Source organism: Olea europaea, unplaced genomic scaffold (genome assembly GCF_002742605.1).
Source record: "Olea europaea var. sylvestris unplaced genomic scaffold, O_europaea_v1 scaffold1746, whole genome shotgun sequence".
Lineage (NCBI taxonomy): Eukaryota > Viridiplantae > Streptophyta > Magnoliopsida > Lamiales > Oleaceae > Olea > Olea europaea.
In genome coordinates this window covers 76967-103816 of record NW_019235174.1, presented here as the reverse complement: position 1 = coordinate 103816, position 26850 = coordinate 76967, and the positions used below count along the sequence as shown (strand labels likewise).

Here is a 26850-nt window from a genome sequence, read left to right as displayed (position 1 = left end):
TGGGGTCCTGCTAGTAACCCCACATCGGGTGGTAATAGGTATTTCCTGTCTATTATTCATGACTATACTAGGAAAGTGTGGGTCTATCTTTCGAAGGATAAATCTGAGACCTTTAATATTTTTAATAATTGGAAGAGACAAGTGAAAAACCAAACTGATAAGAAAATCAAATTTTTAAGGACAGATAACGGCCTAGAATTTTGCAATAAAGAATTTGATAGTATGTGTAAAGAAAGCGGTATAACTAGATATAAGACCGTTCCCTACATCCCTCAACAAAATGGGGTAGCAGAAAGGATGAATAGAACCATACTTGATAAAGTACGTTGTATGATGATTAGTTCGGGTGTTCCCAAGTCATTTTGGGGTGAGGCTGTTATGACCGCTTGCTATTTGATTAATCTGACTCCTTTTGCTGCATTGAATGGTAACACTCCGCATTAGAGATGGTCGGGTAAACTGAGTGATTACTCGATACTTAGAACTTTTGGCTGTACAGCTTTTTCTCATCAAAGTGAGGGTAAGCTGGAACCTAGAGCTAGGAAGTGTGTTTTCCTAGGATACCTCGAGGGTGTTAAGGGTTATAGGTTATGGGATAGAAGCCAAAAAGGGCTTAAAATCATCATAAGTAGAGATGTCACGTTTAACGAAAATGAGATGCCGTTTATTAAAGGGAAAACTGAACCTGAGAGTGAAGTAGAATCAGGTGAAGAGAGAGACCAGTTTAAGGTGGAGTTAGGAAAACTCAGTCCACCTGCCCCTACTGTTTCAAATGAGGTGGAGACTCAAACTCAAGAAGCCGAAGTGGAGAATAGTAACAAAATAATGACAGAAGAACACTATGAGGAAGAAAATTATTTAGCTAACTATAACTTAGTTAGGGATAGAGAGAGGAGATAGATGAGAGAACCAAGAAGGTTTGGTTTTGAATCTGAATTAGCTTTTGCCCAGGCTAGTTATGAAGAACTAGCTGATAAAGAGCCAAAGACCTTTGAAGAAGCAATAGGCAATGATCAATCTAATGAATGGTTTAAGGCAATGAAAGAAGAGATGAGCTCTTTAGAAAAGAATCATACGTGGGAGCTAGTACCTAAGCCTAAGAATAAATCAATTGTTGATTGCAAATGAGTTTTTAAGGTTAAGGAAGGAACTAGCAGCTTGGAGCCCTTAAGGTTTAAAGTTAGGTTAGTGGCTAAAGGCTACACACAGAAGGAGGGCGTTGATTATAATGAAATTTTCTCACCAGTTGTTAAATTCACCACTATTAGGGTCATGCTCGCATTAGTTACACATTTTGACTGAGAACTTGAACAACTTGACGTAAAAACTACTTTCTTACATGGTGAGCTTGATGAACAAATTTTCATGGATCAACCTCAAGGTTTTAAGGATAAGCCAAAACCTAATTATGTGTGTTTTTTGAGAAGATCCTTGTATGGGTTAAAACAATCTCCTAAACAGTGGTACAAGAGGTTTGATTCCTTTGTACTCACTATAGGGTTCCAAAGAAGTAAATTTGATCACTGCCTGTATTTTCAACACAATGAGACTGATGATAATTATCTATTTTTGTTGCTCTATGTGGACGACATGCTTTTGATTGGATCATCCTCTAAGTAGATAAATAATATAAAAGCAAAACTAAGTGGTGAATTTGACATGAAAGACCTAGGTAAGGCTAAGAGAATTTTGGGTATTGAAATCGAAAGAGATAGATCAAATTCTATTTTGTTTTTGCATCAGTCTCCATACTATCCAAAGTACTGAAGAAATTCAATATGAGTGACTGCAAACCTGTCACGTTGCCTCTTGCTAATCATTTTGTTTTATCGAAGGAACAATCTCCTTGCAATGAGCGTGAAGTTGAATACATGAGCAGAGTACCTTACTCTAATGTGATTGGTTTCATAATTTATTTGATGGTTTGCACTAGACCTGATTTAGGTTTTGCTGTTAGTACTTTCAGTAGATATATGGCTAATCTGGGCCCTGAACATTGGGAAGCGCTAAAGTGGCTATTAAAGCACTTGAAGGGTACTAGTAACGTAGACTTAAAGTTTAGTGCTAATAAAGAAGGTATAAAATTAAAGGGTTTTGTAGATGCTGACTATGCGGGAGATAGAAACGGTAGGAAATCTACTTCATCTTACGTGTTTACCTTATCTAATTCATGTGTAAGTTAAAAATCACAGTTACAACATATTGTTGCACTATCCACTACAGAATCAGAATATATTGCTACCATTGAAGCTATTAAAGAAGCTCTATGGCTTAAAGGTTTACTTCATAAACTGTGCGTCCCGAATGATTATGTGATAGTGTATTCTGATAGTCAGTCATCTATACATTTATACAAGAATCCTATTTTTCACGAGCGCACTAAACACATTGATGTTAGACTCCACTTCATTAGAAGTATAGTATCTCAAGAGGTGGTAAGACTTGAAAAAGTCCATACCCACTACAGCCCATCTGATATGGGGACGAAGGTACTACCACTGGCCAAGTTTAGAAGTTGCAAGGAACTTCTAAACATTGGTACATGTAAATGATTTCCAATTTTATTGTTTTTCTATTAGAGGTGTCACTAATGGAAGATAATTTTCTTTTGCAGGTCTTTTGACACCAAGGTGGAGGTTGTTAGGCAATTTGTCGTCAAACGACCTCCCCGGGCGATGATGTAACCTTGGTTCTTATTATCAATCGGCTTTGACCATATGATTGACTAGTATATCGACACAATTATCGAGACAACACAATCCACATTTTTATGGACCGTTCGAAGTAACCTATTTTAAATAGTGTTGCTCACGGTTTCCTTGGAAGGCTATATTATTATTTTGAAGCCCACTTTAATTGAGTCGAGCCTTGTTTTTGGTCCACAATTTAACCCTAACCTAACTTACCTATTTTGGACATTTACTTGGCATATAATCCCTCCTTCCTCTCGGCTTCCTATGGTGTGCCTATTTTTCCCTTCTCTTTGTGAGACTCCACTTCTCGACTTCTTGATATACTTCATTGTGACCTTTGTGGTTAATCCTTTTGTGGGCACATCGTTGGACTTCACTTCCAACTTATAGCAATCGGAGTGGGGGCGGCGGTTCTTGGAGTTGTCTCAACCTTTGTGGTGTCGATAAATTGGTAAACTAAGCCCGATTTTGTACTTGGAGTTTGGTGGAAATCAACCCTACAATAATATTACAAAATTTACCCACCCACCCCACTACAAAACCTAAATTATTTGTCCATTCCCGTTTCACTCTTCTCTCTATCTATCTCTCTACCCTCTCCAGACGTGGAAATAACCCTCATCGATCATTTGATCCAACTGGTGACACTCACAACTTGTAACAACCAATAATCACCACATCAATGGTCACTGCCTGCAATCAAAACAACCAACCCCACTCATATCTTCCACCATTCAATTCATATGCCACCCATAGTTTTCCTAATTTCACACCCCTTTCGGTAAAAAGCTCAAACCCCTATTTTTAGTCTGCCTTCGCTGCCTCTGCAATTTATACCGAACTTGTAGCAACAGGCCCTTCACAAACCAGTGCTCACTTCTCCATCTTGGAAGGCGACAGTGCTCATAGGAGCGTAGCGCTGTAAGCGTCGAAGCTATGAAAACGCCTAGTTCGACTTTAGATTTGACAATCGTGGCTGGAGGTGTGGTATTATTGGTGGTTGTTGTTGGTGAAGGAGGTTATGATGTTAGATTTGGTGGTAGCGGCGACGACGATGCTTTTGTTCTTGAAAGGGGTAGCCCATTAGATGCTTTTGCGAATGGGGTAGTGGTGCGTGGTGGTGGTGGTGTTTGGGGTATTTTGGTTGGGTGGTAATTATGATTGTTGGGGCTATCTCTGTGTCTATGTTGTTGGGGATGGGACTATGTTGGTGATGATGCCGCTATTAAAAAAAAGGTTAAACCCTAACCTTAAGGGTCCCCCACAACCTCTGGCCTGGATTATCGTGAGGGAGGTAAATCGCAGGTTATGCCTCCAAGGGTACAGGGTGGAATGCTGCTTGTACACTTACACTTACCCAAGAGCCAAATCCATATTTCAAGATTCGAACCCTTGACGCAGCAGTCTCAAGCAAAGCTGGATTTCTCCACCCTCCCCTTTTACCACTTGGAGATGTGCCCTGGGGGCTGATGCCGCTATTAGATTGTGTTGGTGGTGGTGGTGGTGGTGGTGATGGTGATGGTGGTCGCAAGTAACCATGATAGTGGTGGCAGTAGTGTTGTCGATGGTGGTATGTGACCAACTATAGGTGTATGTGACCACTAATTTGAAAATCTGTAAGACTGTAATGGATAAATAAGTTGTGACTTATAAATTTTTTGAGTTTTGACTGAATAAATAAGTTGTGACCAATCAAAATTTTTTATTGTGACCATGAAAAAATCTGAAACCAATTAATTTAATAATATGTGATGTCGTGATCTATAAATATGCACATGTGACCATTATTAGGACCTTAATATATTTGATAAATAATTTTTTTAACTAATTAACTAATACATGAATTTTTTATTTTTACATTAAAAATCTAAAAATTGAATTGTCAAATACTTGGTGCCTGGGTTGTGAATTTTTCCCTAAAGCTAAAGTAGATAAAGATGATGTATAAGTGGGCTGCATTTTGTTGTTAATTAGGGTAGGATTGAGACCAAAAAGTATTTATGGCCCCCCAACCCGTTATATGGCCCACCACACAATCTGGGATTCTGCACCTTTATTTTTTATTTATTTATATTTTATTGGTTTGTCTAGGTATTATTGTCATTTCAAGTTTGACATATGAAAGGAGCTGCAATCCTTCAACGAGTACTTATGCATAAACACTCGAGTGCTATTTGAATTTGAGCCACATTATTTTAAAAAATATATTTTTAAATAGTTATTAGATATCATTTTAATCACACATTTTTTAATAAAATAATATTACACGCAGATCAAATTTTTTATTTTTATTTTTTAACCATACATTTCCCATCAATATACTATTCAAGAATGTATTATTACCAAAATAATGTGGCTCAAACACTCCCTTAAAATTTAAAGTTTTAGAACATGATGTCGTACATATATATCGTGAATATAATTAATTGTAGCAGATAGTATCACAATAAAAAAGAGATAATGTATCGAAACGTCAAAAATATAATGAGAGATGGAAAGTTTGAGATCGGACAACATATTTAAGTTCTCAACACTTTTAAATCGAAACTAGCAATATCAACTGGAAAGAGAGTTTTGTATTACAATATTTGTTAGTTATAATTTTGAAGAATATCTAAATTAACTTAACAAAGTCAAGCAATTAAAAAAAAAAAAAAAACACTAGGGAACAATTTACTAGTTCAAAGATTAAAAAAGAAAAAAAAAAAAAAAAAAAAAACACTAGGGAACAATTTACTAGTTCAAAGATTAAAAAAGAAAAAAAAAAAAGAAAGAAAAGGAAAAAAAAATCTTTTTAATAATTAAAAATTTATGTAGCATGCAAACCTTATTTAGTCCCTATTCGGTAGGGATTAAAATTTTGGTCAAAGTCAACAATTAATTTGAATCACACATTTCATGGAACTTATAATTTTTCAATCATATATTTAATCAAAATTTATCAAAATTTACTAAAAATCTAATGTTAGAATGTGCTTTTCCATTTTTTTTTTTTTTTAATCATGTAACTAGAAAATAGGTTTCGGTTTGCTACATAACAAATATGTTACAAAATTCGATATTAAATTCAGGAAATTATTTTGGAAACCTTTGGAATTTATATTTCAGCTGACAAGACAACAATAAAAAAAGCTGCCTTTGACACAAAAAAGGTATAATTAAAACTGTCGGTAAAAGCAAAGGTAAAATTGAATGGCGTGCTTCAAACTGCATAAAGCTTCTAACCTGTAGAAGAAACCACAGAGAGACTAAAATTTGTGGTTCTGAATCAAATACGTACACACACACACACACACAATTAGGTTTAGAGTTTTGGTTTTGAAAACAAAAAATGGAAAATGAGAATGTGCTTCGAGAGAGATCTTCTATAATTTTCAAGAGTTTTGACTTACTGAGATGTAATTAAAATTGCTTGTATTTCGGTTAAGAGTTATTCAGCGATGGTTCAAAAGACCGTACTATGCTTGCTTGCACAATTCTACTACTTTCACACGTAAGATATTTGTTATCGAGCAAGTATGATTTGGCTGAAATTTCTATTAGGATAGTCATATGGTTATGGTCATTATAAGCATATTCATGTCAGCTAGTTGAAAGATATATTTGTCACCAAAATTCGATCAGATGAACTTATTGAATTTTACAATTATGATTTTATTAGCTTGACAAATTAGTCTTGAATTTACTTCCAACCCATAAGCTTTCTTGTTTCTAATTGCATATCCACCCTATCTCCTTAATGGGTTACACATACTTTTCTATAATCACTTATTTTTGTACATAATTAATTAATATTTGAGCATTGAGCCAAAAGGAGAAAGTTCAGTTATGTAGAGAGTGACAAAAAGCTTTACTTCTTGAACTATATATATCTATATATATACGGTTGGAACAAAGATTTATTGTGGTTTAAAGAATTGACATAAGGAAGCGAAAGAAGTTCAATTTTATTGAATGAGGATGTAATTAAAGATGATATGTTTGTTGAGTGATGTTGAATTGTAATTGTTAAAAAAAAAAAAAAATCATCGATAAAAATCAATTGAATCAAGATACTTAACGCTCGATTAGATTGATAATAATTTGTGGAGGAATATGTTTCAATTCGAAATTTTGATTAAAGTTCATTGAGTTCAACCCAATAATACTAAATAGTAAAAGAATATAAGAATATACAAATACATTAAAGTTATTCCAACTAGACCAATGATTAATTTGATTAAAATCATTTAAGGTAATTCCTACCACTCCCCTAATGTTTAAAATCAGCTACCAATGGTATGATTTAAGCACGTTATCATAATGTATTGGTGGTATAATTAAGAATTACATTGGATTATTTACCAAGAAAACGTGCTTAGCCCACAAAAGCATAATTACAACAAGAAGTGCAAAGTAAAATTAATGGGCACATTTGGGAGGACTTCTGTTTCTTATATTAGAGTTTCATAAAGAAAAATCTTAAGATAATTTCTTTAAAAAAATTTCTAGTTAGACAAAATACTTAAAAATAAATTATTTAAATATGTTCAAAATAAACTTTTAATTTTTCAAAAATCTTGTCAAATGAGTCATACTTTGCGCGGGGTAAATTTTACATAATAATCAATCAAGAATGATTATGTATTTGTCTTTAAAGGTTTGATACAAATGCCTATCATTATAGAGCTCGAAATAAGTCAAACTGACGTAAAGCAAGCAGCTACAGAAATTTAATATTCCATAATAATTATAGCATTTTCACGTGATTTTACTTTTCTTTTTTTTTTGGTCAAATGTTTTATACGGAGATGATAAGATTTTAATTAAGGACCTTATCGATTTATATATGATTTTATATCACACTCATATGTCAAATAATAGTATTTTATGAATTTATGTAGGTTTCGAAATGTTTAGAACACATCACATACATGTTATATAGTTTATATAAATGCTTCATTCAACTTGATGTTAATAAGAAAACACAATACCATCGAGCTATTAAATCTCAATTTTATTGAATTAAAAGATTCAAATTTGACTTGTGATTTAAAGGCCATTAAATAATTAAATTCACATTTTATTATTTATTGATTTTTCTACTGGTGTGAGATGGACTATTGATAGACAATCGCTCTCAAAATTTCATTTATTCTTTCGTACGTTGGCCATTAGCTCAAATAATAATTTCATTCAGTATATAATTAAATTCTTGTTTTTCACTGATTTATTAGATGACGTGGGTTGCAATTCTAATAAACACATGCTCGTAAATCCTCATTTACTCAGTTGTGCGGTGGCTGTTTGATGGGAATCGTGGGAGGCAAGTTACCAAGGATTCATTGCATGTTCCGATTGATATGGATCAATTAAAAGAGAAAATTATGAAACAATTAAAAAATGGAAGGAATATGAAGTACGTATAGGATATAAGAAAATGCATACAACTTTCAGCTCGATTATCGGATTTTCGTCCGTGAGTACAATTCGGAAATGTCTTTCAATTCTGCACAAATTCGTCGGATGACTATGTTGAACTTTGAGGGTCAAATATGGTTGTTTAGGGGTCTATTTTTGCATTTTTATTTTTTGAACTAGTTTAAGGGTATTTTAGTTATTTGTAGTATTTTAGTTTTATTCAGATTTATTTTCTAGTTTTCTAGTTTATTTGCATTTGTCTTTAGAATTAGAGTTTTGTTTTGATTAAGAGTTTATTTTATGCCTTTAAAAAGCTCATTCATTGTACAGTAAAGACATTAATATTTTAGAATTAATCATAATGTGAAATTTTTAACTTTCTATTTGTATTTAACTGAATAGGTTAAATATTTTCAATATTTGTGGCGTTCAAACTATCCAAACTTATTAAAGATTCATGCTCTTTGTGGCATTCAACAAATTCATAGCAAGGTCATGAGATGAAGATATCGTCTGCGATTGTCTTGGTTCAATAAACTATTGGGTCAAACTTCAAATCGGGATTTTAGTTTTCTTGAGATTGTGATTCAATCTTTTTTAGGTTTCAGAGCAACTATTGCTACGTGGGTTGGCATCACTATCAGCTTGAATTGCTAATTTACACCCAATTTATGATAAAGTTCTTTATCTTTACTGATTTGTCTGTTTCTCACTAATGTGCTAGTTGCTGCGATTGTCTTGGTTCAATAAACTATTGGGTCAAACTTCAAATCGGGATTTTAGTTTTCTTGAGATTGTGATTCAATCTTTTGTAGGTTTTAGAGCAACTATTGCTACGTGGGTTGGCATCACTATCAGCTTGAATTGCTAATTTACACCCAATTTATGATAAAGTTCTTTATCTTTACTGATTTGTCTGTTTCTCACTAATGTGCTAGTTATTGCGAATTGGAATTTTCATTAATTCTTTTGTGCGGTAGCTATTAGCTTAGGTTGCTAATTTTACCCCCAGTGTTGTTGTAAAATTAACGTGATTTGTGTTTGATTTTGTTGTGTCTAAGAATGTGAAATCCATCCCTTTTTTATAGTAGAAGAATTCAACCATCTCATTATGAAAATTAATAAAATTCAACATATTTTACAAGTATAATAATGAGATTAAATTTGTATTTAATCTAAAGTTAAACACAAAACTGAATAATTAAAAAATAAAACTGAAAACTTAAGAATTAAGAATTAAAATAAAAACTGAAATTTTTAATAATTAATTTGAAAGTTTTATAACTTATTATTATTTTATTTTCCAACAAGTGTATCGTTGAGTACCTTGTTCTTCACTAATCTGCTAGCCATCATGAACCAGGCTTTTGATAAATATATGTTCAAGTTCTTGCTCTTCATTGATTTGCCAATTGTCGTGAGTCGGACTTCTGATAAACACGTGTCACAACTATTCATTTATTCTTTTGTGTGCTAGCTGAATTTTGATAAATACGTGTTCACAAATTTTTCTTTTTCTTTTATACGACGATTCTTAGCTCGGATTGCTAGGTTCTTCAATATCTTTGTTCTATCACTATCTTTTGTACAAGATTTGAAAATCAACGTCAATACTTCCATCCCGACCCGACTGACCCGGCCTTGAGTTCTATCAAATTGATCTTTATTAAGAGACTTTGATCACATAATGCTGAACAAAGAAAAAGAAATAAAAAGAAGAAGAAAATTGTTCCAAGAATAAGCGACTTAAGGGGAAATGGTGGGAATTTGTTAACACTTTCTTGGATCCTGCAAAAAACAGTGCCGTATATTACCCCATATATATCAAAATGCTGGAACCGGGGCCAAAGATAAAGGAAACAAGGAATGATGAAAAGTGGAAAGAATAAAAAGAAAAGACTTAAAGAAATTTAAGAAAAATATATATAGAAGAGAGAGAGAGAGAGAAACAGTTTCTTCTGTGTTGTATTGTGTGTGTCTCTGTTTCTGTCTGTAAGTCAGAAATAGATGTATTTAGAAGAAGATGATGAAAGAAATGGCTGTTTCTTGTTTGATGTTTCTCTCTCTCTCTATATGTAAGTGTATGTATCACTCCTGTCTCTTTCTCTCTCTACAATCATCATGAAATACTATCTGAACACAGCACTCCAAAAAAGCAAAGCCAACCATCATCAAAACCTTCACTTCCTTAAATTTACTTAACACAAAAACATTTCTCAACCATTACTACCTCCGCAATTCCAAAACCATGAATTTTTTCTCTTGTTTTTCATTTTCCATTTCCTTGATTCTAGTTAAATTTTCATTAGTCCTTTCCACCGCCGCTGCCGCAGCCACCGTCTCGCCACCTCTCCAACTTATATCCCTTCTTTCAATAAAATCATCCCTCAGAGACCCTCTCAACACATTCCAAGATTGGGACCCTTCAACTGCCTTCTCCAGGCCTGGATACCAGCCCATATGGTGCACCTGGTCAGGCATCAAATGTGACCGTAGAACCAACCAAATCACATATTTGGACCTCTCAGGGAGGAGCCTTTCAGGCACCATACCAAATGATATTAAATACTTGTCTCATTTGCATCACTTGAATTTAAGTAAAAATTCCCTGGATGGTCCTCTTCAGCTTGCCATTTTTGAATTGCCAAACCTCAAAACACTAGACATCAGTCACAATTTGTTCAATTCAACTTTCCCACCTGGAATTTCAGGACTCAAGTCTCTCATTTTCTTTAATGCATATAGCAACAATTTCACAGGATCTTTGCCTGAAGAACTCGTTTTTCTTAAGAATCTCGAGTACCTCAACCTCGGAGGGAGCTATTTTAATGGTACAATCCCTGCAAGTTTTGGCAGCTTTTGGAAATTGAAATCTCTGTACTTGCAAGGAAATGCCTTGACAGGTCCAATTCCTGCTGAATTAGGCTTCTTGAGTCAGCTTGAGCATGTAGAATTGGGATACAATGTGTACTCCGGTGGAATTCCAGGGAAAATTTCAGGTTTATCAAATTTACTCTATCTTGATGTTTCAGCAGCCAATTTATCAGGCAAGATTCCAGATGAGTTGGGCAAATTAAGTAAACTGGAAACATTGCTGCTTTTCAAGAATCACTTTTCAGGTTCTATTCCGGTGAGTTTAGCTCAATTGAAATCACTCCAGGTTCTTGATTTGTCAGATAATAACCTGTCAGGCGAAATACCAAGTGAATTTTCGGGTTTAAAACAGCTATACAATCTGTCGTTGATGCGCAACAATTTGACAGGTGAAATTCCTCAAGGTATAGGTGAACTTCCCAACCTGATAAACTTATTTCTCTGGAACAATTCATTTTCAGGAATTCTGCCACAAAAATTAGGTTCAAATGCAAAGTTACAAAGGCTTGATGTCTCTACAAATTCACTGTCTGGACCAATCCCTCCAAATCTTTGCCTCGGTCAAAACCTGATAAAACTTGTTCTCTTCGCAAATCAGTTCATTGGTGAAATACCTTCATCCCTGGCAAATTGCACAGCCTTATTGCGTTTCAGAATTCAGAACAACAAGCTTAATGGGTCGATACCTTTTGGATTCGGCTACCTGCCTAATCTCACATATGTAGATTTAAGCCGCAACAACTTCTCAGGGCCAATTCCAAAGGATCTTGGCAATGCTGCAAATTTGGGGTTCTTGGACATATCGGATAATTCATTCAATTCTCCATTGCCTGATACCATCTGGAGTGCCCCGAGTCTAAAGATTTTCTTAGCTAGTTCAGCCAAACTCAACGGCACTATTCCAGACTTCATTGGCTGTCGAAGTTTTTACAAGATTTATTTAGATGGAAATGATCTTAGTGGTAGCATTCCATGGGATATTGGCCACTGTGAAAAACTCATTTTCTTCAATTTACATCGAAATTCACTTACAGGAATTATTCCCTGGGAGATATCTACACTTCCTTCCATCACTGATGTTGACTTGTCACATAATTTTCTCACAGGCACAATTCCCTCAAATTTCAATAATTGTAGCACCTTGGAGAATTTCAACGTGTCATACAATCAGCTCACTGGACCTATCCCCTCCTCGGGATCAGCATTTTCGAGTCTCCATCCATCGTTGTTTTCTGGTAATGAAGGTCTATGTGGAGGCATTCTTAAGAAGCCTTGCCGGAAAGAGGAACTAGCTGACGGCACAATGGAAGTCCAGCAGCAGCCAAAGAAGACTGCCGGTGCAATTGTTTGGATCATGGCAGCAGCATTTGGCATTGGACTGTTCATACTAGTTGTTGGTAGCAGGTGTTTCCAAGCAAAATATGGCCACAAATTGTGTGATGATAGAGACATCGGGCCATGGAAATTGACAGCATTTCAAAGATTGAATTTCACAGCCGATCATGTATTAGAGTGTCTAAACATGACTGATAAAATCCTCGGGATGGGGTCCACGGGGATCGTGTACAAGGCTGATATGCCTGGTGGTGAGACCATAGCCGTCAAGAAGCTAGGGGGGAAGAACAAGGAGACGATTAGGAAGAGGAGGGGAGTGCTGGCCGAGGTGGAAGTTTTAGGCAATGTGAGACATCGAAACATTGTTCGATTGTTAGGATGTTGTAACAACAGTCAATGTACCATGTTGCTCTATGAGTACATGCCTAACGGAAATTTGGATGACCTGTTGCATTGCAAAAACAAGGGCGATAATTTGGTGATCGATTGGCTCACTAGGTACAAGATTGCACTAGGGGTCGCTCAAGGAATATGTTATCTCCATCATGATTGTGATCCAGTCATTGTGCACCGCGATCTCAAACCTAGTAACATTCTTTTAGACGGTGAGATGGAGGCTCGTGTGGCTGATTTTGGGGTGGCTAAACTAATTCAAAGCAACGAATCAATGTCAGTAATTGCTGGATCCTACGGCTACATAGCGCCAGGTATGATTTATGTTTCTTCAGGCACCAACAAAGTGATCTTAACAAAAAGAAACTGTTGTATATTGAAATGGGAAATTTTGCCATCTTGGAGTGTTGAGATTCTTGAAAATTAAATTTGAATGAATATTTGTATCTATTTTTAACTATTTAACCTCTCAAGTGACAGGAAAAAAAGGATCCCACATTTGATCTAAATTGATATGCCACATCAACTTTATTTAGTAGATGAATTTTCATTTTAAGTTGGGATTATAGCCTTGGTACATGGGTGGTGCAAGGGCACCCCACCCCCACCACCACCAGTTACGCTTTATGTGCATGCTAGAGTAACAAGAAGCGTGGTGGAGCACAGCCTATTTTATTCTTCTTTCCTCTTTGTCGCCCTGATTTACTACTGTTTCAGTGCATTGCCCACTATTCGGCGTGCAGTGCTCTTTTCCTACAATTCTCACTTTTCTTATATGTGGACCCACTAAGATTTTGTCAATTAAGAGTTTTCAAAATTTGAACTTTGTCGTCAGAAGTCAAACATTTTATGGCTTGTGCATTGTTTTTCCTTATTTCTTTGGCTTAAGAAATAATAAAGAATTTTGTTTTCTGCTTTGTAGAATATGCTTATACCTTACAAGTTGATGAGAAGAGTGATATTTACAGCTATGGGGTGATATTGATGGAAATTTTGACCGGAAAAAGATTGGTAGAGACGGAATTTGGTGATGGAAATAGCATAGTAGATTGGGTGAGGTCCAAGATTAAGATCAAGAACGGTATAAATGATGTGCTAGATAAAAATGCTGGTGCGACATGTTCCTTGGTGAGGGAAGAAATGATGTTACTTCTTAGGGTTGCGTTGCTATGCACAAGTCGGAATCCGGCAGACCGACCATCGATGAGGGACGTCGTGTCGATGTTGCAAGAGGCCAAGCCGAAGCGGAAATTGCCCGGGAGTGGAGGTGGCCGTGGTGATGGGGTGGTTGATGGTAGAGATATATATGAGGCAGAAAAACCAACAGTTGAATGTTAATACGTACGAGTTGCTTTGTCTTTTTCTTTTTTCTTTTTTTTTTCTTTCTGTTTTTTTTTTTCAGCTTCGAATTGTGGGGATTGGTATAGGAGAAGTAATTTTCTTTTTATATTCTTATTAATTAATGGAAATTTTGGGAGTTCTCTTGACCTGCTAAACTAGCATTCAACTCATCAAACTACACTCTCCAAGATAATATTTTGCAATTAGAAATAGGATTTGTATGGGTACCTACTGTTAAGATCAAGGCCAAATGGTCAGTGCTTGACAAATTTTATTACATCTCTCTTTTCATTAACCATGTTGAACATTATGAACAAAATGGACAAAGCATCCCCTAATTGGACAACAATAGCTAGTGACAAATTTGATTGATCTCTCACTTCCTTGTAGCATGTTCAGCAAAGCTTAAATTATAATTTAAACCACTTAAACCTTTTCTATATACACATTTAATAAAACCCAACATCGTACTACATTTCTACACATTTTATAGAATCCGCTACTTAATAAGTACTTAAACAATCCTAAAAAATGCACTTAGCATTGCAGTCTAGAGATATTTAATGAACAGTCTATATCTAAGGAAGACCATAAGATGGTTAATTACCGCTTACCACTGAAACTTTCTGCCTGTTAAAAATGCTGTGTTCCTTTACATTGTTTTAAATTTCTAAAACTTCTTGTCCAAACGACATGCATAAGATAAATTCCATCAAATATTTGTTATGAATGATAATTTAAATATGTTCCCAAAGTAGTCACTCAAAACATACAAACTTCATGAAAAAAGATACCAAAGAAATTCCATTTAACATCAAGAAATGTTTTTTTTTAAGTTGTAGATTCTAATAAAATTCGAATGATTTCATATCTCAAACTGGGGGTAACAAAATTGCATAACATATGAAAGGGACACGCACCATTTCCAACATAAATGTGAATATCACGAGGAAATAGTACTAATACCAAGTTATAAGCACGAAATTCAGATGTCATTGACTCGTATAAATTCGACACTTTCAACATAATATACTGTAACAACTTCCCACAAGAAAAATCTCAAACCGTAAACAGAATACAGGGAATTACAGGAACCAAACTTGTCAAGAGGATCAACGATAACGACGAAGGGAAAGTGTCTGGTTCCTCTTCCAGGTAGCCCTTCTTGATGGACGTGCTTTGTGGTTCAAGTGGCCCTTTCCACGGAGACCCCTATATTTCTTTCCAGCTGAGGTCAGTCCACGAAGCTCCCTGTGTTTGTGGACTGGATTGCAGATCCAGTTGATCCTTGGGTCATTTCGGATTGCATTATGAGCTGGATCAACCAATATAACCTCAAAGTACTTGTACGTAGAATCCTGCATTGGATCAACAATTACCAAATGGCTTCCAAGAATATGAAGACTAATACTACTTGAAAAGATAAACAAGCCACTAAGAACTTCGACACTCTTTACTTGACAAGCTAGAGCACTGCCTTGCATAATACTTTGATTATATTCTTTGGTTTAATTATCATTAAATCGATGTGGGTTTGTGGGTAAGTGAAACAATGTGAAAACTATATACTCTATAAAGATAGTAGTGATTTGAGAAGAACAACTAATCAAGCTGCATAGTCGAAGATTCAAGGTCATCCAGCCTTAATTGAAAAGCCTACTTACCACTTGCCACTTGAATGGTTAAAGCATATATTATAGTCAGTCCAAAACAAAACATCAATAACAATAGAACAATAAAGAATAAACTTAAAAAAGTTTGATACAAACCTCATTGATCCAGTACGAATTCAGAACCTTAAGTCCACCCAATTTCCTTCCAGCACGCTCCTCTGCAACTGAGCGCTTGCTGCGTTGGAATTTTAGCTGAGTAACACCCTGATTGGTGGGCTTACCGTACACAATACCCTTGGAAACTGGCCTCTTCCTTCCACCACGTCTCACACGTACACGGTAGATCACGAACCCCTGAAGGTAACATTCAGTCATTAAACTGAATACTAATAAAACACGGGAAGCATGAACATTACAATGTACATCCAAAGGTAAGATAATTTAATTTGACAGACACAGATGAGAAAAGCAATTATCAGTATATTATATTATACCCTCTACACCATAGAATACATATTTTCACCATGAATTAGACTACAAAGACTAAAGTCTGTAAGAACAAAAATGTGAAGCAACGTCAAATTAGCACACAGAACTATAGCCATGCACAACACCATAATCCCCCAAGCCTATGTACTTTTCAAATCGAGACACTTTGACAGCTATAAATGGTACAGGCTCCCAAAAGAACAAAGAAAATTATATAGCAAATCTCAAATTTTATTCAAGTATAACCAGAAGCCAAAACAATAAGCATAAAAACCTAACAAAAAAAAAATTGTTTAAAATCCAGATAAAACAATAAATTAATAAATCTAGCCTTCTACATTCAAACACAAAAATAAAGAAACGTCGATTATACTAAGAAAAGAGAAATTAAAGATCAAAGATGCACCTGCTTGGCCTTGTAACCAAGGCGGCGGGCCTTGTCGGGTCGGGTAGGCCTGGTGAGACGTACAACTGCGGGAAGCTGACGATACTCCCAGCAGCGGATCCTAAGCAAGAACCTCATCAAATCCGACTGCTTTTTCTTGTATAGCTCCGATATATAAGTATAAGCCCCTGTGAATTTATTGCAACCAATCAAATAATCTACATAAAAAGTGAATACGCGTAATATATGTATTGATCAGTGATTTACAGTGAGAGAGGAAAAGAGAAATGGTTTACCCATTGTTCTTGAGCCACGGCTGAACGGACGGAAATGTGACCGATGAACTGATTAGGGTTCTAGTAACTAGGTTTATATGGTGTAACAGAATTAGGCCGGGCCTTAGTCTCATCTTTGTGGTTAAAAATTTGGGGAATTCCACAAATAGCACTAAATTTGGCCAAATACCTTTATGACACTCTTTTTTGTAGAGTTTCACTTGTCTGCTATTTTCCGTGAATGCGATATTGAAGATAAAGAGCTTGTTTGGGAGAGATTCAAGTGAATTTTTTTTTTTCAAATATGATTAAAAAATATGAAAAATTATTATATAATCAACAATTATATTTCAATTTACGAACAACATGCCACACTAGTTGACTCTGTCAACTAGCTTACCATGTAAGTTGATTTGAGAATGCTTCATTCAATGATTAAATCGATTTAGTTGAAAGATAACAAAATGAACAAATAAGATAAAAACACAATAATGCACCTTTTCTGCAAAGATGTATTCATTTTTGGACAATGCTATATATACATAACTGTGATCCCATGTGTATATGTTGAGGTGTTCATGAAGCATTTTTCTTCATTTCTACACTTCATTTGCTAATTATGTTTTCAAGGCATCGACCATTTGTGATAATCTACATCACTTTGTTAGGTCGATTATGCATCATGGAGTAATACTTGAAGGAAAAGTTCAATTTGAGATATGGAAGAAAACCCTAAGAATTTCCCTTTATTCACCAAATGGATTGGGCTAATTGTTCATAAATTAAAGTACAATAATGTTGGCACATAGGGATGGCCCGCCTAGCTACCCGTTTAAGGCGAATTGGAGTGGGGATGGGGCATTTGTCCCGTTTACATACCCCTTTAATTTTATTTTATTTTTAAATTTTCGATAATTCATTTTATTGTCCTCATTCATTAAAGTGAGACAATAATATAGTTATTAAATTTTTAATTATTTATTTATTTTTAAAAGTTAAATTATTCGAACATATTTAGTAAATTGAGGTTTTTATTGTTTATCATATTTTTTAGATAATCTTAGTTACCATATTCTATTAGAATTAATGAAATTTTGTAGAGTTTTCTATTTAAAGTATTAAATTCTTAATAAAAAAAAAAAAAACCTGGACTGGGTGGGGCCCTGTTACCCGTACTCACCGTGGTGTGGAATCACCCACTCTGTCGTGACCGGATTACCTAATTAAGTGGGTAATTCTTGCTCCATTCAGGATTGGGTTCGCGAGTATTGGTATGACATATTTTTTTGCCATCCCTATTGGTACATATTTTGTTTTGATGGACATGTTAGCAGTGTCGTTGATAAGAACCCAAACTAAATGAGCTGATTGCTCATAAATTAATTTATAATGACTCAGTTGCACCAAATAAAAATTCAGAGACCTAATTACAAGTATGTCTAATATTCAGTGAGTCTAGTGCAATTTACTCTTCACTTTTTCTTCTGGGATATGGCGATATGCAAAGTTAACAACCCGACGGATGAATAGATAGCGTTGTACTACGTACCAAGTTCTTCCTATCCATAAATTTTCACCTCGAATACGTCAAAATTTATTTGCCTAAAAAATCTAAATGAGAGCGTCACAGGCTTTGTACACACAAGTAATAGATAAGAATATAGAACATGCGCCGCTCATTCGGGGGTGGCAGTAGAGGCATGGGTGGAGGCATCGGAGGCAGTGGCGGTGGAGGAGGCGGTATCCTAAGAACCGTTCAAAGGGCTGTCAGGGCTGGCGTCGCCGGTTCACAATCGGAGCCATTTTCACACGCCACTAATACTAATACTAATACTAATACTAGCACAGGTGCAAATACTCCTAGAAATACAAGACAATCTTACAAGAAAAAACAGTCTGGTTTTACTCTTTCTTCTGGGAATGATAGTGATGTTTCTTCTACCTTTTCATCTCTTGTTAATCTTCCGGTATCTGCTACACCTAATGCTGAAACTGCTGCTTGGGGTTCTTGTTCTTCTTCTACCTGGAACGATGAATCTGAGTGGGAGTGTGTAGATTCAAGTGAAGATGAAAAAGGGCATGTCTTTATTGATGATTTTGTCTTTGGAACTGTTCCATCTAGAGATGAAGTGCAACATGCAGTATCTGCTCTTAAACAGTGAGTTCTTGAATTCCTTTCTGGGGGAAAAATTACAATTAAGAAATTTATTGTAATAGAATAATACATTCATTTTCCGTAGAAGATTATTAAGAACTTTTCCTATCAATTATGAATGATGTATGCATAGAAACATTATAGGATTTGCACTCGCTCACAGTTTAATTGTGTGTGTTATTGAATTTATAATTGCATTGAATCCTGATATTTTAGTCTAGATGTTTCTCTGTACATGAACTGAACGATTCACACACTGACACAAGGCCTTACTATGCATTAATAAAGCTATTTGTACATAGTTTTGTCTGTTTATCTTGAAGGATCGTGCTACACGTACATAATCATTTATACAATCGTTTACACCCAACTCACATCATCAAGGTGGGGATCAGGGCTCAGCATTACTAAATACACGTGGGGCCCGCGTGTTTGTGAGGGGGGGACACTCTTCGGTAACCCCCCATTCGGTACATATAGTTTATTCCGTATCTTGAACCATACCTACAGTTCATTTGTTTGCTTTTTACCTTGGCAAGTGTTACTCTGTACTAATTAGGCGCTCTTGGCTAGTAATCTAGCCCACCCCCATTAATTTTTAATTCATTTTTCTCTCTCCTCTTATAAACCACAGATAAAATAATATTAGGAAATCCAAAAATCCTCCTTACTTTTTAACCACCCATCTAAAAAAAAAAACTATTCCAAAATCGTATTTTTTCAAATAATGGAGCTCAAACAAGGGCTCAAGTGTAACTCCAATACTAACACCATTGCACCAAATTGTACCATTTTTTGGTGCAAAGTGTATAAAGTTTTTTTGCCCTTTTTTATCGTTTCCCAAATAAATTTGTTAAAGGCATTTGTATCATTTGTGCTATATATTTTTTAATACAATAAATTATTATTAATATTATTATTATTATTATTATTATTATTATTATTATTATTATTATTATTATTATTATTATTTGCATGTAAAATAAATTTTAAATGTAAGAAATAATAATTAATAAATTAATTAAAAGAAGAAAAAAATTTAAAATATAACAAACACGATTATTTATTAAAGTTAATATGAAATATATTAAACAACGATATACATACGATAATCTAATTTTATTTAAACAAAACAATACATAAAAAAAACTATTTAACGTAATTATTTCATAATACATAAAGAAATTATTTAACGTAATACATACGATTTTTATATTTATCAATGAATTTAATCTTTTTCGTAATTTAACGTAATTATTTATTTAGTAATTTATGTATTTATAAAATAATTAAATAAATAATATGTCAAATAAATAAATTATAAAGAATATAAAAAGGGAAGAAAATGGTTAAACACTATTCATTTGATGTAACTTTTGGTGTAATGGTTAGAGATGAATTTTAATTTGTTGTAAGATTTGGTACAAAATAGTGCAAAATTTGGTGCAGCACTCAAGATGGCCAAATTGGGTATATTGTTTGAAATGATTTTTTACTTCAGGGTTTTTAGCCCGGCATCTTTTTCGAATTTTGGAAAGGAAAAACTTGATCAAGGTATAGAAAAGGATGAGAATAACAGTCCAATAGGATATAAGCAGAAACTATCTTCAGCCGACTCTCAGTTGGATTGGGTTGAGCCCTCATTGCATCTCTTCGATTCAAGAAGGTTGCAGCCTCATGGAGCTGATCGAGTTTATGATGCCTTCCATTTATTGCAAACCGAACCTTCTGTTCAGGTACTTCACCCGTTTTACTTTCTGTAGCATTGAAATGAATGGATGATTGAAAAATGTCACCATTCTTTCCAAGAAATATGAAGATTATAGTAGTTAAAAATTTAGAATCTGGTAAAAATCATAGCAGGACATTATACTGATAAGATGTTTAATGATATGTTAAGGACCAAAATTAGAATAGTTCGGTCCTACATCAAAATGATATCGTTTTTCATATCTTAAACATTTCACATTTGCATAATTTCTTAAGGTAAAAATTTTTTCTACATGGAACAAGAAGAAATTTCATAATTGACGTTAACCCGTCAAAGCAATATTAGACATTGATTTATGCCTGGCAATTATACATTTGCTTCGAATATGTTTTTACAAGCTTATGCAGCTCATATTTTGACTAGTACACACTGATATACAAGTCTTTCGAACATTAAAATGTGGATGCAAATCCATGCTGTTTATTATTATTATTGCTTTCTTGTCTTTCAATGAACAAAATGATAACAGCAGTGCACCATTTGTGTAATTTTTTATTCACTTTGCACTTTCTAATGAGTTTATATGAATCATGCTTCTATGAACCAAATACCGTAGGGATTTGTTCAAAACAAGGAGCATCTTTTATCTTGTCCTAAAATGAATGGATTTATGTTTTTCTTATACTGTGAACTTTGCTTGAATTTCTCTTGTCAAATCAGTTTATCCCTTAATTTATGCAGAAAATGGTCATTTCGTTATCATCTGACAAGGCTGTTTGGGATGCTGTATTGAACAATGAGGTCGTTCAGGAGTTCAGAGGGTCGCTCTTTCGAGGTTTGTTAATTTTGAGTCCGTAAAAATGGAGAATTTCTTCTTTTATAGATATATTTAGAGTTCCATAGTTTGGCTAATTGTTTTTATTGTGCTACATATACATAATGATTTACATGCAAATGATGTAATAAGATATGATTGGATCAGAATTTCTTCAACCCAAAAAAAAAAAAAAAACAAAGAAAGAAAGAAAGAAAGAAAAAAAGGCCACACTCTCTTTTTGGCATATATCTATATGTAACTTCATTATGTACAAGTAGCATTATTATTGTTCTTATTGCTTTTTTGGTTTCCACGGAGGAATGGAGGGGAAGGACAAAGGTATGCTATTGTATTTTGTTCCAAATTCGATATAATTCATTTGTTTGTCTGTTATTCATTATATTTTATCGACAGAACCAGCTTATAAGAATCCGATAGAAACTTCACTTGAGGGTTCTGATGATTCCAATCCAGCCAAGGACGTACTGAATTTTATTTTCATGAACACTAAAGCAAAAATCATGCAACTGATTGACAAGATCACCGAGCTTGTGAACAAGTTTTTTGGGCCTCGAGAGAGGGAGAATTCGAATGGGTTGACCGATCCTTTGGAAGAAATGCTGAAAAATTCTATTTTCCTTTCGATCATGGTCCTGTTGGTAGTGGTTATGGCTCGAACCCAGAGCGCATGATCAAAATTTGCCGACATGTAGTGTGAAGTTCATAGACTTTCCTAGAAAGTAAGTTTCCTAGAAAGGAGGTTTTTACTTGAATAAAATGTTATTTGGGACCAAATATGCTAGTGAACATAAGTTTGTTTTGTGAAAATAAACAAGTCTTCACCTTGAAGGAAAGAAGATTTAATATATTTTTGAAATCGACCATTCATTTAAAACAAATTTTGAAATGGTTGAATGTGATGTTGTCAAATAAGGATTGTGTTGGGATCTCGGAGTTCAATCAACAATAAACATCATTTAATCAAAGATTCCAAGGCAAAAATGCAGGAAACATAAACCGAAAATACAACCCATTAATGGCTGAAAATCTGGACAGCAACTTCTCTTGTTTATGGCTGATTTTCAGGCTCAGGAACAGCTCCCATGTCATGCAAATCACCTTCCAAAGAGAGAGCTAGAAAACCGACAAAGAACCTTCTTTGAGACCGCCACCATCGCACCCCTTTCTTCTACCAAATTTTGAGAAACATCACATATACTTAGCCACTATTTCAGGCCTAAGTTATTACAATGGACACTCAAGAAGAAGCTCACAATAAGGCACTCTCAAGAACACTCACAGTAAGGTGCAAATGGAGAGAGAAGTTTTGAGGAGAAGAGAGAGGGCCGAATTTTAAGATAAAAAGACTTGTTTTTGCCAAAAAATGTGAGAAAGCCCTATTTGGTGGAAAATAGTCAAAGCTTCTCACACAAACTAAAGCAACAAAAAATATCTCACATAGAATAAATCCCAACCATCGATCTCATCCAATGGTCCACAATAAAACTAGACAAACACAATCCATGTGAATGACACAAATAGCACTTAAATCTAATGGAGTTAAGAGAACCATATTCTCACAGATTGTACGAGTAGTATGATTGAAAAAAGAAGGAAAAATTTCGGGTTTTAAAGCTCAACATATGATTGCACGTTGTAGTTCATAATTGAGTACCTTTCTCTCCATGGTTTTTAGGACTTGTTTGACAAAGTTTCTACTTTTGCTTGTACTTTTTGTAGAAGAGATTTCTCGACTTCAAGTAAGCTTCCTCTAGTTAGATAAAGCACTTTTAAAAATTATTCAAATGTATTCAAAAACAGTTTTTAGTGCCAAATGGATCCTCAGTTTCTTGTCAAATTAGGCTTTTACTTCTTGTTGGGATACTATAATGATGCAAATTGAGACATCTGGCTGCGTATTACTCCCTTGCTTTCTAATGTTTGGCAGCCATAACCGGACCATTCATTTTGATGTTCAGTTATATGCACAATATACGTCGAAATTTGCTGTTTGGATCACGTTATTGACGAAGCTTATCCCGGTCGTGGTTTTCAGAGATAATTCATTATTTGAACATAAATAGATTGGCTAGTTATTTATGTTGAATTTTTTTTTATTATTAACAAACTCATTGTTAGTGGTGATCTACCTCCATGCTCACAATCTCATGCAATATTGATTTTCAAGTATATTTTAAAAATGAAGCACCTAATTTTGAAGTAAAGGACAGTTTATTCAAGCTTATTGATGAACAATCTGTTTCAAATTATATTCTAAGCTCGTGGAGTTTTGAGCAAATTTCTAGGTTCAGAGTCAAATTAACATTTACTTTTTTGATTACTATAAACTAAATTTTCAATTTTTTATAATTTCATTTCTTTGTTTTTATAATTGTCTCGTAAATATTACTTTCTAAATTGTGTGACTTCCATATACATTGCAATAACTATTCCTAATCTATTTGGAAGTGAGCTCCACAATTTATTATTCGATGTATGACAACTCTATTATACACAGTCCACTGTTACAGATGATCATTGCCATTAAAGATGAATAGTATTACTCAATATTGTATTTGTATGAATGTTTGAGTTGTGCAATTAAAACACTGCTCCTAGCAAAAGTCAAAGTAAAGAGAATAATGCTATCGGACAAGTCTATAGAGTGGGTTAACTGTTTATACTTGGTGATCAATTCTAGGGCCTTTCAAAATTACTCCGATCGAATGTGGGCTTACCCTTGCCCACAATAAAAGGCCCAGATGACATTGGAAAAAGCTTATGCTCGACTCCTTACTCGAGGGGCGAGCTCGTGGGCCTTTGGCTTCAGAGCTCATGTAATTTTTCGTTTTCAAAAAATAAAAAAATAGATAAAATATAAACACTTATCATTTATTCGAGTTTGGGATAGGCTACTTAAATTTTGAGTAGATTGAGTTAAAAATTGTACATAAATAACTTGTATCGTGTACAATTTAAAAAAAAAATTAAAAAAAGATATTATAATATAAAATTTTTTGATTAATATAGTTAAATTAAATATCACTTATCTGACGACATGCAATTTCGGTATGTTTATCTTGCAGTCGAAAATGCGTGTTCTGTCAATCTTTCATGCACATTAATACTTCCAAAATATATTCTTTCAGTCGGCTTCTGACCTCGGACAAAACCCTCTTACCTACACTAAAAAAGCAGACTTCAAAGCTACCGTACTAACAGATGGTGTCATAGGTCTTTTGCAATTGCAGAAACCACTGCCCATCTTCGTTCGTACTTTAAGAAAAATTCAATAACTTATTCTGAACTTTTTTTAATTGTTTTGTTGGTATGCATATTATCATTAAAGTAATCAACTAATTCAGCAGACAATACATTTGAAATTGCCTCCAATATTTGATTACATGCAAAAAACAAACTATTACTAGATGGATCTATTGCATTTGCATCATATCTATACGTGTCAATACTTTCGAATAAAGTTAGTATTTCAGCGTCATCTTCTTCAATATTAGTGGAAAGAGTAGGTGTTGAGGGTATTTAACTAATATTTGTACCCGTTCGTTCTGTATATAATTTATATATTTCACATAAATTTTGTTTTAAATTTCTATGTGTGATAGGTGTATTAAAAGTTAAAGCTCTTGAAATCTAATCAATTATATATTTATTCTCTGATAAATTATATCAGATGTCTATGATGGATACTAAAGGAAACAATATAGGTAAGTCTTCCTAATATTTTCTAAATTTTAATTCTATAGAATATATAATTGTACTAAAATTGGGGTCGTTTTTGTATTTATGAAATGTTCTTGCATTTATAAAGACATTCAAGCACCATACAACTAGTGGGATAGTAAACTCCAGATCCAGATAAAATATTTGTAGAGCAATAAAAATTTGTTAAAAGTCAATCGAATTCATTCAAAATAGTGTTATCATCATTTCTAATAAGCCTATTATTATAAAACTCAATCATTTAATGTTCAAAACATTTGCATGACTTTAAATAATAAGTAAATGGAGTTCTATCTATTCCCCACACCACTAAACATTGTTTTCATATTCGTTACTCCAAATTCGGCTCAAAATTCCTCAAGTATTTGTTTTCTATTAGGGGAGATCATTTCATCTTTAATAATTTAATAAGTTTAAAAGCAATAATTTTTTTATGATACATCAAAGTGGGTCTATGTAGTGTGCAGTTGTAACTATATAAACTCTTTGATTAATCACTTCACATATATCTGAAATTAAAAGTATAGCACTTCTTATTTTTGCAAGTCCATAATCAATTGTTGTTTTGTTTGAAGGAAATATTCTATTGTATTTGAACGAAAAGTGTTTCGATTTAGTAATTTACCCTAACGTAGCTCGGTTGAAGATGTTCTTTTACGTACGAGACGAAATATTGGTTGTCTGCTATTGCTAGAAGCAACTCAGCACCGACAACAAGTTTCACCATTCCCGTTCGAGCATTCTCCTCTGAATACATCCATATGGTAAGGGGCGAAGTCCTAGAATCGGTGCCTGAACTACTAAATTGCAGTTGTGTTTGACCGGCTTCAAGAAGTACATGCTTTGTAGTGACAGTTGAGGTGGGTGGTACCAATGCCTTTTTGTCATGCAAATCATTGTTAATAGTATTTACATACCACTTTAGACTCTGCGACTCCTTTGATCATACAACCGTTGAAATTAATTTTAAGTGATCCTAACATTTTGCCTGTTTTTTCCCTTTCGTTGCCATCTTGCATCGGGAATGTCTAATTCAGGTTATTACTCCTGTTTTGCTTCAGGGACAGCAATATCATCCAAATCGATTGGATTATTGCTTCCATGAGCAGCCAAATTTGGAGTATCTTCAGGAATGAGTACTTCATTTAGATTGAAAATTCATTTCGAAATTGACTTTGCGGTGTTACAAGTGATTCGCCTCCGATAATGAACAAGCCCTTAACCAATTAGTGTGGATCTATTTGTGAATTGTGATAAAATGTATAGACGGTATATTAAGTACTAAAACTTAACTAAGTAAAGAGTACGGAAAGAAAGTTGATGTGTGTAAAATTTTGCATTTGTAATTTTAAATTTGTAGTGTGATAATTGAACCCACGTTTGTTTCCAATTGTTGGAAGAAAAAAATTCAATTTTTGCTCGCACGGGGAACACAGTGTGAGAGAAGAAGTCAACAATCACGACTAGCTATCCTAGAATGATAAGAAAAATTGATTATAAAAATTGGAAACAAACAGGGGCTGAATGAATTGATATTGAATAATTGAAATTGAAGATAAAATTGTCAAAATGAATATAGTGTATTGTAGAATTGTGGAAGTGAGTGTGTGACAAAGTTGTTGGAAACT

General features: G+C 34.3%; 3 protein-coding genes across 3 annotated transcripts; 2 read left to right on the top strand and 1 right to left on the bottom strand.

The window, feature by feature from the left end:
* The first annotated feature begins 9654 nt into the window (after positions 1 to 9654).
* On the top strand, positions 9655 to 14142 carry LOC111377909 (leucine-rich repeat receptor-like protein kinase TDR). Its single transcript, XM_023001062.1, has 2 exons — positions 9655 to 13009; positions 13618 to 14142. Exons 1-2 carry the CDS (start codon positions 10342 to 10344, stop codon positions 14031 to 14033), a joined length of 3084 nt encoding a protein of 1027 aa, XP_022856830.1. The 5' UTR covers positions 9655 to 10341; the 3' UTR covers positions 14034 to 14142.
* A 737-nt stretch (positions 14143 to 14879) lies between these two features.
* LOC111377910 (60S ribosomal protein L15-like) lies at positions 14880 to 16937 on the bottom strand. Its single transcript, XM_023001063.1, has 4 exons — positions 16820 to 16937; positions 16545 to 16711; positions 15806 to 16003; positions 14880 to 15394 (listed from the first exon to the last, which is right to left on the bottom strand). Exons 1-4 carry the CDS (start codon positions 16821 to 16823, stop codon positions 15149 to 15151), a joined length of 615 nt encoding a protein of 204 aa, XP_022856831.1. The 5' UTR covers positions 16824 to 16937; the 3' UTR covers positions 14880 to 15148.
* A 1393-nt stretch (positions 16938 to 18330) lies between these two features.
* LOC111377908 lies at positions 18331 to 22358 on the top strand. The gene is made up of 4 exons (XM_023001061.1): positions 18331 to 18956; positions 20455 to 20689; positions 21406 to 21499; positions 21896 to 22358. The coding sequence occupies exons 1-4, from the start codon at positions 18466 to 18468 to the stop codon at positions 22171 to 22173; spliced, it is 1098 nt and encodes a 365-aa protein (XP_022856829.1). The 5' UTR covers positions 18331 to 18465; the 3' UTR covers positions 22174 to 22358.
* The last annotated feature ends 4492 nt before the right edge of the window (positions 22359 to 26850 follow it).

Excerpts from the sequence above, each read along its gene's own strand:
- LOC111377909 (XM_023001062.1), top strand. The coding sequence starts at position 10,342 with ATGAATTTTTTCTCTTGTTTTTCATTTTCCATTTCCTTGATTCTAGTT. Across the intron at positions 13,010-13,617 it reads CTACGGCTACATAGCGCCAG|AATATGCTTATACCTTACAA; the intron begins GTATGATTTATG and ends TCTGCTTTGTAG.
- LOC111377910 (XM_023001063.1), bottom strand. Across the intron at positions 16,004-16,544 it reads TTGGTTACAAGGCCAAGCAG|GGGTTCGTGATCTACCGTGT; the intron begins GTGCATCTTTGA and ends TGTTACCTTCAG. Across the intron at positions 15,395-15,805 it reads ATTCGTACTGGATCAATGAG|GATTCTACGTACAAGTACTT; the intron begins GTTTGTATCAAA and ends GATCCAATGCAG.
- LOC111377908 (XM_023001061.1), top strand. The coding sequence starts at position 18,466 with ATGCGCCGCTCATTCGGGGGTGGCAGTAGAGGCATGGGTGGAGGCATC. Across the intron at positions 18,957-20,454 it reads GCAGTATCTGCTCTTAAACA|GGTTTTTAGCCCGGCATCTT; the intron begins GTGAGTTCTTGA and ends TTTTTACTTCAG. Across the intron at positions 21,500-21,895 it reads CAGAGGGTCGCTCTTTCGAG|AACCAGCTTATAAGAATCCG; the intron begins GTTTGTTAATTT and ends TTTTATCGACAG.